We start from the raw sequence: 14671 nt of genomic DNA, 5'->3' as shown, positions 1-14671 counted from the left end.
TTCTAGGGGAGTTCCGGAAATGGCTGAACGCGCTCCCTCAGCTCTCTTCTGAACTCCCCTATTAGTGAATAGAGACCATGGAAAGCTCTCCTTTGCTTTGGGGACCCCGTTTTAGAGATGGGTGCGGGTCCCAGTGGTGAGAATTTTCAGGTTTGCCAACCCCTTTAACTCCTTAAGGACACAACCTTATTTAACCTTAAGGACCAGGACATTTTTTGCAAATCTGACCAGTGTCACTTTATGTGGTGATAACTTTAAAACGCTTTGACTTATCCAGGCCATTCTGAGATTCTTTTTTTGTCACATATTGTACTTCATGACACTGGTAAAATGAAGTCAAAAAAATTAATTTTTATTTATAAAAAAAATACCAAATTTACCAAAAATTTGTAAAGAATTGCAAATTTCCGAGTTTCAATTTCTCTACTTCTATAATACATAGTAATACCTCCAAAAATAGTTATTACTTTCATTCACAAAATGATCCAAACATGAAGTATGGGGAATGTATATATTATTTTTTGGGGATGTTAGAAGGCTTAGAAGTTTAGAAGTAAATCTTGAAATTTTTCAGAAATTTTCAAAAACCCAATTTTTAGGGACCAGTTCAGGTCTGAAGTCACTTTGTGAGGCTTACATAATAGAAACCACCCAAAAATGACACCATTCTAGAAACTACACCCCTCAAGGTATTCAAAACTGATTTTACAAACGTCATTAACCCTTTAGGTGTTCCACAAGAGTTAATGGCAAATGGAGATAAAATTTCATAATTTAGATTTCTTTTGGGCAAATTTTCAATTTTAATAAATTTTTTCCAGTAACAAATCAAGGGTTAACAGCCAAACAAAATGCTATATTTATTGCCCCGATTCTGTAGTTTGCAGAAACACCCCATATGTGGCCGTAAACTACTGTACGGGCGCACAGTAGGGTGTAGAGGGAAAGGTGCGCCGTATGGTTTTTGGAAGGCAGATTTTGCTTGACTGGTTTATTTACACCATGTCCCATTTGAAGCCCCCCTGATGCACCCCTAGTGTGGAAACTCCATAAAAGTGACCCCATTTTGGAAACTACAGGATAAGGTGGCAGTTTTGTTGGTACTATTTTTTTTTTTAGGGTACATATGATTGTTGGTTGCTCTATATTACATTTTTGTGAGGCAAGGTTACCTGAAAAAGAAATTCTGAAATTTCATCTCCAATTGCCAATAACTCTTGTGGAACACCTAAAGGGTTAACGACATTTGTAAAATCAGTTTTGAATACTTTGAGGGGTGCAGTTTCTTAGATGGGGTCGCTTTTATGGAGTTTTTACTCTAGGGGTGCATCGGGGGGGCTTCAAATGGGCCATGGTGCCAAAAAAAAAAGGCCATCAAAATCTGCCTTCCAGAAACCATACGGCGTTCCTTTCCTTCTGCGCCCTGCTGTTTGGTCATACAGCAGTTTACGACCACATATGGGGTGTTTCTGTACACTGCAGTATGAGGGTAATAAATAAGTTTTGTTTGGCTGTTAACCCTTGCTTTGTTATTGGAAAAAAACGGATTAAAATGGAAAATTTGCCCAAAAATAGCTTTTTTTTTTTTTTTTTTTTTTAAGTGTTCATCTGAGGGGTTAGGGGGGGTATTTTTATAGAGCAGATTCTTATGGACGCAGCGATGCCTAATATGTCTACTTTTTTTAAATTTATTTTAGTTTTACTAAATATTTTTTATATATATATATATATATATATATATATATATATATATATATATATATATATATATATATAAAAAAAAAAAAAAAAATTTCTCAAGTCTGAGAACCAGTTTTTTATCCGATTGTCAGCGGCTAAATTGGGATATAAATTTAGTACTCCATGGAAGTGTGGTACTCCCTGAAGCAACCAATAATGTAGAGGCCCGGATGATCGGGGCACGTGTCACACTGAGTAGTGGTGTCCTTCCGTATCCCCCTGACACTAGGTTTCTTGACTAGGCCCATGTGCAAAATGTCCTCATCTCGGATGCACTGACTGGGGTCCAGCCACCGGGCCTAGCCAAAAAGGAGCCCGGGTGTTGAGCAACAAACTGTTGGGCGTACAGGTTTGTCTGCTCCACCATCAGATTTACAAGGTGGTCACTGAAAAAAAAGACTAAAATATTCGTATTCAGTGAAGCCCACTGTGGAAATCTGGATTCCTGGTTGGCCTACAAAATCAGGAATCAAGGGCTCATAACGCTCTGGGGTATACCAGACAAGTTCACCGGCAGGGGGCTCCGGTGGATTTAACTGGTGGGCCGGAAAACTAGTACGAGCCCCAGAGCTGCTTGTACTAGGGTGGGCCACAGGGTCCCTAGCATGGCGGTCCCCTTGCTCCGCCGCCTTGGGGGCTCATCATCGCTAGATGATGAGGACGACGCGGATGACAAAAGGAAAGTGGGGTCATCCTCGTCCTCGCTGGGACTCTCTGAGTCGGAGGCAAGCTGGGCGTATGCCTCCTCGGCCGAGAACATCCGGCGGGCCATAGGGGAGTGTGTGTGTGTGTGTGTGTGTGTGTAAAACTTTATTTGGTGTGTGTGTGTTGGGGCACGGGTGTTTGCAAACTCACCCTAAGCCTAACAGACAAAAAAAAAAGACTAAAAAAAGGTCAAAAAATTAGAATTTTTTAAATTGTATTTTTAAATTGCTGATCAACCGTCCAAAATTGATCAGCGGTGGGGTGTGCGATGCGCTAACAGTGGCCGGACGCGAAGAGTTCCGGCCACAGTCAGCGTACGCACAAAAAACTGCTTGCGCCCCAAAAAAAAAGTTGTGGGAGGGGGGGCAAGCTGCAGCACCCCTGGGGGATCTAGGGTCACACAGCTGTGCTGTGGACCCCAGACACCCGATTTAGGGTGATACAATCAAAAATATATTTATTTATTTATTTTTTTTCCTTCTCACTAACTTCCCCTAAAATATGCCTGCCTAATCTAACTTGTCCCTAGCCTTTCCCTAATTACCGGGGTGCTGGGGGCACAGATGGAGTTGTTGGGGTGCTGGCTGGAAATCCGTGCGACGATCCGACATGCAGCGCTCCTCTCTCCTCGGCTCCCGGACACAAAAGGAGGAGGAGAGGAGCGCTGCGGTAATTTAAACCTCCCGCCCCTGCAGCCGACCAATGAGAGCGATCCTGAGAGGTGATGTCACCATCACCTCTCAGGATCTAAGGATGGTGATTGGTGGTGTATTATCACACCACCGATCACCATCCTGTTCCGGGTTACCGGGTCCCCAGAGACCCGAATAACCCGGACACGCAGCAAACCGCAGGTCTGAATTGAGCTGCGATCGCCGACATGGTGGGGGGGGGGGGGGCACAGGACCCCCCGGCGCATTTACCCAAGGTGCCTGCTCAATGAACAGGCACCGAGTTCCGATCAGGCACCGAGTTCCGATCACCGAGCGGCAGTGATCGGAACTATACATGAGATACCGGTACGTCATGTGTCCGGAACAGGTTAAAGAGGACCTGTCACCTCTCCTGACATGTCTTTTCTAGTAAACTTTTTATTAGACATTTGCATTGTGTCATTATGGATCGGTGGAAAAATTAAGGAGACAGCACTACTTTGGTCTGTAATGCGAACCAAACACAGATTCTTCATGGATGAGACACAGATGGATTTTTTTTTTCAGGGATGTCAATTGGACGTGGAATTGTGACTGAGGCCTTAGGGAAGGAAGCTCCACTATAAACCGCTTTGTGTTTGTATGCTATTTTTCCAAATTAGGAGAAAGGCCTTAAATGGGGAAAATGCACGTCAGACACATGCAGTGGCATACCTCGGTCATTGACTCTCCTCGAATTCATAATTCAGCAGAATAAAAAAACGGATAGGCCGACGCATATTGCCCTGACATTGATAAAAGGATAATGTTTTAGCATACATCAGGTCAATGGGGCCCTGTGGATACGATGCGTCTAACAAGCATACCCTGCAAACGCGGTGTGGACTTAGCCTCGTATGCAGATCTACTCCACTTAAAAATATGGACATATGTTGATATTTTTCTCTTGTTCCTTGATTTACCAGTTACTTTACTGATCTAGATTTTCATCATGTTTTATAACCAGATTTGGATTTAGATTTCTGCTGGAAACGGTTAAGTTTGTAGGCAGACACCGGAACACACGTCCTATCACTGTCATTATCCACATGTGTATGAGCTTTCCTCCATGCTGCAGATCGGACCACATACACTGTGATAGGTTCCCTTTCATTTCCGTTGATTCCGTATGAATTTTTTTATAGAGCTCTTCCATCATGTGTGTAATATATTCAACAATTTTACTTGCTCCTTTTTGTTCTTCAGCATTTGACGAGCTCGTGGATGCTTACGCAGAACAGGCGAAAGGTCTTTTGGATGGTGGGGTTGACATTTTACTGGTGGAAACTATTTTTGATACTGCTAATGCCAAAGTAAGTATCAAGCGTTTGTAGAAATGACCATTAGGGGAAGTGTGTTGTCACGAAATACTTGCCCTTTTATAAGAGAGATTGTCCCAGATTTGAAAAATGTGTGTCTGTTCCTCCAGAAACAGCATCCCATCTGAACAGGGATTGTCTGGTATTGCAGCTCATCTGCATTGACATGAATACAACCTGTGGGCAGATGTGACACTGTTTGTGAAACAGACGTGTTTTTAACCCTTTGAGGACCGTAAGATTACAGTCCTCAATATAAAAATATATTTTTTTCCATTTAAGAATGTGTTTGAACAATAAATAAAACCATTTCCACACTTGTGTCATTTTTGGGGGAGGAGTTCTGACACGGGACAAATGTGAATATTTAGGTTACTTTTAATGGAAGGCCAAAAGAAGCTCCCTTTTTTTTTTTTTTTTTTTTTTTTTACGGCAACTGAAGTTCGTACACAACAGTTGCTGTAACTAGGCCATTTCATGAAATAACTGGCAAAAAGCTAGAACCATTTGTTGATAAGAACTTACTTTTTTTTTTTTTTTTTTGAGTCAAAAATATATTTAGTTCTTAATCAGACGATACAGGCAATTAAAAAATGGGACAAATACGTACCTTGGTCCTCAAAGGGTTAAGCAGTGGGAGATATTTCAGTGGTGCGTGAACATACGCTACTGCTCCAATACAAACTTCATGTGGTCGTACAGGTTAGAAGGATCGGGGAACTTGGGGCCTCCATACTAGATCAGTAGGGACTGTGGATAAGTGATAAATGTTTAAAGGGCATCACTCAGCAGACTTGTACCTATGACACTGGCTGACCTGTTACATGTGCGCTTGGCAGCTGAAGGCATCTGTGTTGGTCTCCTCTTCATATATGGCTGCATTGCTGGGAATTTTTTATTTTCTTATATGCAAATAAGCTTCTAGGAGCAACGGAGGCGTTACCATTACACCAAGAGGCTCAGCTCTCTGCAACTGCTGCACCCTCTGCACTTTGATTAACAGAGCCAGGCATGGTGATGTTTTCACTGTCTGGGCCTGTCCTTCAAAGTGGAGAGGGTGCGGCAGTTGCAGAGAGAGCTGAGCCTCTTGGTGTAATGGTAATGCCTCCATTGCTCTTTGATGTACATTTGTATATAGTAAAGATCATTTTCCTCAGCAATGTGGTCACATATGAACACGGGACCAACACAGATGCTTTCAGCTGCCAAGCGCACATGTAACAGGTCAGCCAGTGTCATAGGTACAAAGCTGCTGACAGATGCTCTTTACAGTTTAAGTAAAATCCTTAAATTGTATCTACAGATATTACATGGTGGTTTTTGGCTATATTAGTAGACAAGAATGGGGTATATTCTCTTTAGGATCTATTCTATAAAAAAAATCCTTTCAAGGTCTGGTTATAACAAAACTGCTGCTAATTAAATGAAGCTATAAACTAAAGACCTAATAAAGCCTCTTCTTCTGAGCACACGTCCTCCGCTCTCCTGCCTCTGCAGATTACATTACAGCATACAGATCACTTCTGCCTCATTCCTATGTAGAACGTAGGCCAATGTAGATGTGAACCTGATGAACTTGCCTTTAGCTGAGAACATGCTGATGATGCAATCTGTACTCTGCACATTAGTGAGATACCTTCCTGCGAGTGGTATCTAGAGAGTAGGTGAAGTGGCTATGGGCAAAATACTGAAGTTACTGTATACGATGTTTCTAATAGAATTAGCATTTTTTTATTTACTTTTTATTAAACGTCACAAATCAGTTATTGCATTCATGTACAATTTCCAGTAAAGGGTGAAATATAACATGATCTCTAAATGTGCTTCTTTAGGATTACACTCTTCCTTCTCGCCTCTCATCAATCCATAGGTTAGATGGTATAGTGGGATACATGGACTTTTTGATCAGCCATAAGGGTAAAATTAGACTGGTGGCAGTGTGCTTCGGTTTTTGCCCATTCGCCTCTCGGCGTGTTTGCCGTGCTGTGGCCGTATCTCTGACCCGTCCCCATTATAGTGAATGGGGCCGGAGCGGATTTTCGGTAGCGCACGTATGAAGGCTTTAGTACGGATCAGGCAGGCGGTTCCCCTGCTGGACAATCCTAACGCTAATGTGAAAGCAGCCCAAGCCTAATAAGAGCAACTTCTTGGTGTGTACAGGTCACTTTTCTGCAGTCATCTCATCACAGGAAGGATTACAATCGCTGATATCGCCTATCTATAGATAACACAGGATCCGTGGTTCACAATGGGTGATATTATTATTACAGCTTATCTACTCCCTCCTGACCTCTGCACAGGTCACAGAGCATGCCTAGAAAACTCTCCCATAGAAGTCAATGGGGTCAGCTCCTGTCCATTGTCTATCTCCCACGGTAATTGCTGTAAAGCATATCTCTAAATGATGCTGTTAAAAGCTTAGGCAAGATGGCTGCCACCGTAATCCTGTTCAGAAATCTGAATAAAAAATCTACAGGGATATTTGTCACTATCTGGTTTTAACTGGCAGAAAAAAATGTATAGGTGACATGTATGTCTTTAACGGGTGCGGACCCATTCATTCTCAATAGGGCCAAACGGTATGCGGAGGGCACACTGGGCTCTCCGCATCCGCATTTCCGGAGCGCAGCCCCGAACAAAAAAATGCAATTGCGGACAAGAATGGTCAGTTCTATGGGGAGTGCCAGCCGGGTGTATTGCGGATCCGCAATACACCACGGATGTGTGAATGGACCCTTACAGGGCGTATGGCTGCAGAATTAGACTACACCGTCAGTTTGTTGTCTGTTACCATGGAGATGTGGTAGAACTATAGGAGCTGGGACAGAGGTAAGAAAAAGGTTGCAAAGGTTAAAATTAGAGATGGGCGAATTTCATATTTAGAAATTCGTTCACACTTCGTTTGTTGGTAAAAGATGAATTGCGTTATGGATTCCGTTACCACGGACCATAACGCAATTCTGTGACTGAATGCCTTTAGAGGCATTCCGTCATAATAGAAGTCTATGGGCTGCAAAACGGATCCGTCCCGTTTCCGTTATGCAGGGTCATGAACGAATTTCATGAGCGGAAATTCGCTCATCTCTAGATAAAATGAAGGTCCGATCACTATAAAGATTTATTTGGAAAATGATCACTACATGCTGGACCACAATGATGCATGGAATTAAAAAAATGAATATTCTTTACAAATAAGTTGATACTTTGCAATAGAACAATCTCAACATCTACATCAGGGGTAGGCAACCTCCGGCACTCCAGCTGTTGGGAAACTACAACTCCCATCATGCATACTTGCTCTGCTCTTTTAAGAACTCTCATCAAAATGAATGGAGCATGCTGGGAATTGTAGTTTTACAACAGCTGGAGTGCTGAAGGTTGCTGATCCCTGATCTACATGTATACAATAGTCAGTGACATCCATGGCAACATCTGGAAGAGATTCTTAGCATATACCGTGCTTTGGACTCTATCCCACGAACGTATTTGTAATCTGCATATGATGCGTATTTTGCGTGCTGGAATCCGCCGCTAATGTTAATGGATAGGGCTATTCACATGGGCGTATACTTTCCGTCCGTCTTGTTTTTTTTTGCATATTTGCTTCCAAATGCGCTAGTTATAATCTATGGGAGTGCATCAAAAATGCAGGCAGAAAAGAATACGCACGTAAATCCTGGTGAATTACTGAAGCAATACTGATGACCATACGGATGGTGTATTATGCATAATCCATGCGTATTCCGGACGGATTTCTATATGCTTGTGTGGAAGAGGCCTTTATCACGATCTGTTTAGTCGTATAATAATCATAACTGTTTGTTAGTAACTGAGTAAATGACCCTTATGTCCATTAGATAGGCGAGGACACATGCTTCTCATGATCTGTCTACAAACATGTAATGCTGTTAGATAAGGATGTTCGCTGCCACGATAGATACGTGCTAAAGTCCATGGTTTTCCCTTATAACATGGTTATAAGGGAAAATAATAGCATTCTGAATACAGAATGCATAGTAAAATAAATAATAATTTTTTTAACTTCCCTTAGTCCACTTGAATGTGATGCCGACATCTCCTTCTGTCTCCTTTACTGAACAGGACCTGTGGTGAGCATTCATTACAGGTAAAGGACCTGTGGTGACGTCACTCCGGTCATCACATGATCCATCACCATGGTAAAAGATCATGTGATGACCGGAGTGACGTCACCACAGGTCCTTTACCTGTAATGAATGCTCACCACAGGTCCTGTTCAGCAAATGAGACAGAAGGAGATGCCAGCATCGCGATCAAGTGGACTAAGGTGAGTTAATTTATTATTATTTTTTTAACCCCTCCAGTGCTATTTTACTATGCATTCTGTATTCAGAATGCTATTATTTTCCCTTATAACCATGTTATAAGGGAAAATAATACAATCTACAGAACACCGATCCCAAGCCCGAACTTCTGTGAAGAAGTTCGGGTTTGGGTACCAAACATGCGTGATTTTTCTCACGCGAGTGCAAAACGCATTACAATGTTTTGCACTTGCGCGGAAAAATCGTAACGCACCCGCACATTTTCCCGCAACGCCCGTCTGAAAGAGGCCTAAGAGTAAGCAAGACGACGCAGGGTTCTGCTTGTGCTAAAGAAGTGATACTTTCTTACCAGCAGACCCTGCGCTGCTTCTCCAGTTCACCTGGCTTTGTTTACTGGCTGAAGCAGTGATGTCACTGCAACAGCACATGACTGCTGCAGCCAGTCACTGGCCTTCACCACTGTGGCTGATTGGCTGCAGTGGTCAAGTGTTGTCGATGTGACGTCAACTCTGCGGTGCAGGATCTGCCAAGTAAGTAAAGATCCCCTGTGTTGTCTAGTTTCAGGAGGAAACTAGACAACACCTTTCAGTTAAGGGTATGTCACATATCCTTCTAGAAGCAGATGTGTTATGAGTAATTCCACTGCTGATTGTATTGGGGGATGTCAAATACACACTTCAAATGCATTTCAGAGCCCCCTTGCCTAAATAGTAGGGAGGGGGAGAGCAGACATAGCCAGGAGCCGTGCTATTTGTGTATAACATGCAAGCCCCAAATTAATGGGACAGTGACAAAAATTTCTGCAAAAAATCAGCTACTTGTGAATATACTGTTATGCTGCAGGTTTTTGCTAACTACAAGTTTCGGGTTGTCAGATGCCAGTTTACTGGAATTTCACAGTGTTGCCTTAATTGTATGGATATTTTTAAGGATATCTCAGTCTATAATTTGTTTGCATAACATACTTATGTACGATAAACTGATGAACCATGTGCTTGTTATTTCTGCAGGCAGCACTGTTTGCCATCCAGAAGCTGTTTGAAGAGGACTACAAGCCTAGACCTATATTTGTGAGTATTAGAGCCAGAGCTCTCAGCCAGGTTTATCCAGTCTGTAGACTCCATATAGGCTTATGAGCACATAGAGATGTACATAATGCAGTAAATTGTACAGCACATTGAGTTCAACTCTATGTAGTTTTGTATTCAATATGATTTCTTATCTTTTAGCCTACGGTGCAACAGTATTTGGCTCATATCTGCATAGGCTGCTATAAATATATGCTTCATGCAATTTGAGTGTATGTAGAGCATCATTAGACACATGTGCAAACTGCTTTTGTACTTTATAAGTGTGATATATATATATATATATATATATATATATATATATATATATAAACACTGCTCAAAAAAATAAAGGGAACACAAAAATAACACATCCTAGATCTGAATTAATTAAATATTCTTCTGAAATACTTTGTTCTTTACATAGTTGAATGACGACAAAATCACACAAAAATAAAAAAATGGAAATCAAATTATTCAACCCATGGAGGTCTGGATTTGGAGTCACACTCAAAATTAAAGTGGAAAAACACACTACAGGCTGATCCAACTTTGATGTAATGTCCTTAAAACAAGTCAAAATAATGAGGCTCAGTAGTGTGTGTGGCCTCCACGTGCCTGTATGACCTCCCTACAACGCCTGTGCATGCTCCTGATGAGGTGGCGGACAGTCTCCTGAGGTATCTCCTCCCAGACCTGGACTAAAGCATCTGCCAACTCCTGGACAGTCTGTGGTGCAACGTGATGTTGGTGGATAGAGTGAGACATGATGTCCCAGATGTGCTCAACAGGTCTGGGGAACGGGCGGGCCAGTCCATAGCATCAATGCCTTTGTCTTGCAGGAACTGCTGACACACTCCAGCCACATGAGGTCTAGCATTGTCTTGCATTAGGAGGAACCCAGGGCCAACCGCACCAGCATATGGTCTCACAACTGGTCTGAGGATCTCATCTCGGTAACTAATGGCAGTCAGGCTACCTCTGGCGAGCACATGGAGGGCTGTGCGGCCCTCCAAAGAAATGCCACCCCACACCATTACTGACTCAATGCCAAACCGGTCATGCTGGAGGATGTTGCAGGCAGCAGAACGTTCTCCACGGTGTCTCAAGACTTTCACGTCTGTCACATGTGCTCAGTGTGAACCTGCTTTCATCTGTGAAGAGCACAGGGCGCCAGTGGCGAATTTGCCAATCTTGGTGTTCTCTGGCAAATGCCAAACGTCCTGCACGGTGTTGGGCTGTAAGCACAACCCCCACCTGTGGACGTCCGGGCCCTCATATCACCCTCATGGAGTCTGTTTCTGACCGTTTGAGCAGACACATGCACATTTGTGGCCTGCTGGAGGTCATTTTGCAGGGCTCTGGCAGTGCTTCTCCTGTTCCTCCTTGCACAAAGGCGGAGCTAGCGGTCCTGCTGCTGGGTTGTTGCCCTCCTACGGCCTCCTCCACGTCTCCTGATGTATTGGCCTGTCTCCTGGTAGCGCCTCCATGCTCTGGACACTACGCTGACAGACACAGCAAACCTTCTTGCCTCAGCTCGCATTGATGTGCCATCCTGGATAAGCTGCACTACCTGAGCCACTTGTGTGGGTTGTAGACTCCGTCTCATGCTACCACTAGAGTGAAAGCACCGCCAGCATTCAAAAGTGACCAAAACATCAGCCAGGAAGCATAGGAACTGCGAAGTTATCTGTGGTCACCACCTGCAGAACCACTCCTTTATTGGGGGTGTCTTGCTAATTGCCTATAATTTCCACCTGTTGTCTATCCCATTTGCACAACAGCATGTGAAATTGATTGTCACTCAGTGTTGCTTCCTAAGTGGACAGTTTGATTTCACAGAAGTGTGATTGACTTGGAGTTACATTGTGTTGTTTAAGTGTTCCCTTTATTTTTTTGAGCAGTGTATATATTTTATTTTTAGATTTTATTTATTTTTTCATTAAACCATTTAGATTTCTGGGACCATTGTAGACAAAAGTGGACGAACACTTTCTGGACAAACAGGGGAGGCATTTGTCATCAGTTTATCACATGCTGAGCCCTTGTGGTAAGAGAACCTGTGTTTGTACTTTTATGTACACCATGTACTTTTTTTTTTTCTACAGAAATTGCTAATTCACTATCCTAATTTCTGCCACATCAAAGTGGAATAACACATATATATTATGGCATTGTGGCTTTTGATCAGTTTTTTTTCCCATAAATCAATAATCAAAGATAAGAAACATTAAAGAAAATGCCTCTTTCTTCACTTATCCGCCACTTCTTTCCTTCTCCCTACCTCCTGCAATGATCACTTTCTCTGAATTTACCGAGTGCAGTCTGTACACTGAAAGATCATAGATGTCTGTGGAGAGAGGGGTGAGCTGTAGAGAGAGAGAGAGAGAGAGACACACACACAGATTTTGCTGTTGATTCTAGTAAGTTTCCTATCTCATCCCAGTGCTGGATTGACAGCTGCATTGCTCAGTACTGCTGTATAATGTCCTTGATGCTGCTGCATGTAAGGGTGTGCTCCGGAGAGATATGGGAGCAGCATCTTCTGTATGTGTGCTGTATATGGGAGACATCATAGCAACTAGTCTCTACCCACTATGAAGCAGACAATTAGAAATGGATCTTGCAAATCAGTGAAATATGTAGAATAAAAGTCATGTTATTGTCAGAAATAGTGCTACTCCTCATGTACAGATGACATTTTATTCATACATTTTTTTTATATTTTTTTTTTTTTACCACTTCTGCAAAATAAAAGCTGATTATTATTTTTTTTTTTTTAATGCTTTGTACATCATTAAAACGGTATTTTAAACACTTATTAAATCATTTTTTTTAGTCTCACTAGCGGACTTCACAGTGATTTGTTAGATCGCTTTTTATAATGCTTGCACTGAGTGGGAGCAGTGGTGCAGTAACCAGGCACAGCCACTACAGTGTATGGCGCTCTGTAGTTCTGGTGCCTGAATTAGTAAAAACTGATCAGCGGCAATCCAACTTCCGACACTAGGCACTAATGGTAGGTCATCAATATGTAAATCCTAAAGAACCTCCATTACCTTTCTTATCACATTACAGAATCTTGTTTCTGGCACGTATGTATTCTTATGAAAATAAATTCCTTGTTCCAGCAACTTAATTTCTGTTTGTCTTTTTTCTTTTTAAGCATTGGCTTAAACTGTGCTTTGGGAGCTGTTGAAATGAGGCCTTTCATTGAATCCATTGGGAAATGCACAACATCCTATGTTATCTGTTACCCTAATGCAGGTAAGTCATTGCTGTAAACTTAATGGGGTTCTTCGGGCTTTGTTAAAAAATCCCAGAATCTTTTCACCTGTGGAAGAAAGACCATTTCCTCAGCACTTACCTGTCTGTTCCACCACCATTTGCCGCTGTTTCCACTGTCTGCCTGTGGGCTCTTCCACTCTGTTCCCCACCAGTTGCATTCCCGAGTCTTCCTTTTCAACTGCATGTACAATATATGCAGCTGAACAGGAAGACTCAGGAGCCCATTCGATTGGGACCTGAGCAGATGAGTCTGCAGAAAGTCTGAGTACAGCTGATACAGTGGCATTGGTGGCGCGATAGGCATTTAAAGAGGACCTTTCACCGATTCTTACCCTATGAACTAACTATACAGATAGGTAGAGCGGCACCCGGGGATCTCACTGCACTTACTATTATCCCCGGGCGCCGCTCCGTTCTCCCGCTATGCCCTCCGGTATCTCCGCTCACTAAGTTATAGTAGGCGGAGATACCAGTCCCTAAGTTATGGTAGGCGGAGTCTGCCCTAGCGCTGGCCAATCGCAGCGCAGAGCTCACAGCCTGGGAGGTTATTTTCTCCCAGGCTGTGAGCTCTGCAGTGCGATTGGCCAGCGCTAGGGCAGACTCCGCCTACCATAACTTAGGGAACGGAGATACCGGAGGGCATAGCAGGAGAACGGAGCGGCGCCCGGGGATAATAGTAAGTGCAGAGAGATCCCCGGGTGCCGCTCTACCTATCTGTATACTTAGTTCATAGGGTAAGAATCGGTGAAAGGTCCTCTTTAAGTACAAAGGGAATGTTTTTTTCTTACACAGGTGGGAAGATTCCAGGATTTTCTAAAAAGCCCAGAGAACACCTTTAATGTTCTATACTGTTCACATATCAGGAGAGAATGGTTGGATTTTTATTAGCTATTAGTCCTTGTGACTTTTCTGACCTAAGCTTTGATGAAGAACATTGCCTTTTTCTAGGTTTTACATTTAGTAGCACAGCATCAATCTCACAGCAATACCTCATACCGTGGACACCAATTGCAACCCTGAAACAGACTTTTCAGTGGAAATGGATTTAAAAAGTTGAAATTATGCCCAATCCTTCCATAATGACTTTAGTTTTTTCAGTCATGGTTCCTAGAACTGTGGCTAGGCTTTTCCTTCACTTACGGCAAAGCTTCTGTTAAAGGGGTCTGACACCCGGGATCCCTGCCAATCAGTTTTTTGAGAAAGCACGGATGCCATATATTGTGTATCAGCTGCGCTTGGTATTTTGTCTCAGGGCCATTCACTTCAATGGGGCTGAGCGTGATACAGGAGTGCCGGTGCCTTCTCAAGCAGTTGGTCGGCAGTGTTCTCAGGTGTCCGACCTCGGTATACTTATTTTTAATGGGTAGTGGTGCCAGCTATCCCAGTGCAGTAATGAATTTGTGGCTGTGGGTTTGTGAAAAATATTGGTGACAATATTGCCATCTTGTCCCCTGGCAATCTTAAGGTCTAAAAAAGTAATTTCATCTTTATGGATCTCTGCTGTAAAAAATAGACTGAGTTCATTTATGTTCAGTGCATTAACAAACATGTAGAAC

General features: G+C 42.7%; 1 protein-coding gene across 1 annotated transcript in view; it reads left to right on the top strand.

The window, feature by feature from the left end:
* MTR (5-methyltetrahydrofolate-homocysteine methyltransferase) overlaps nt 1–14671 on the top strand; it is a 109205-nt gene that overhangs the window by 17292 nt on the left and 77242 nt on the right. Inside the window, exons 6-9 of the mRNA XM_040429615.1 lie at nt 4344–4450; nt 9771–9830; nt 11783–11877; nt 12994–13094. Of these exons, the coding sequence (XP_040285549.1) occupies nt 4344–4450; nt 9771–9830; nt 11783–11877; nt 12994–13094 (363 nt within the window). The remainder of the gene's footprint in view (nt 1–4343; nt 4451–9770; nt 9831–11782; nt 11878–12993; nt 13095–14671) is intronic.

Source organism: Bufo bufo, chromosome 4 (assembly GCF_905171765.1).
Source record: "Bufo bufo chromosome 4, aBufBuf1.1, whole genome shotgun sequence".
In the NCBI taxonomy this organism is placed as follows: Eukaryota; Metazoa; Chordata; class Amphibia; order Anura; family Bufonidae; genus Bufo; species Bufo bufo.
The sequence above is the reverse complement of the archived record's forward strand: the minus strand, read 5'-3'. Positions and strand labels throughout refer to the sequence as shown.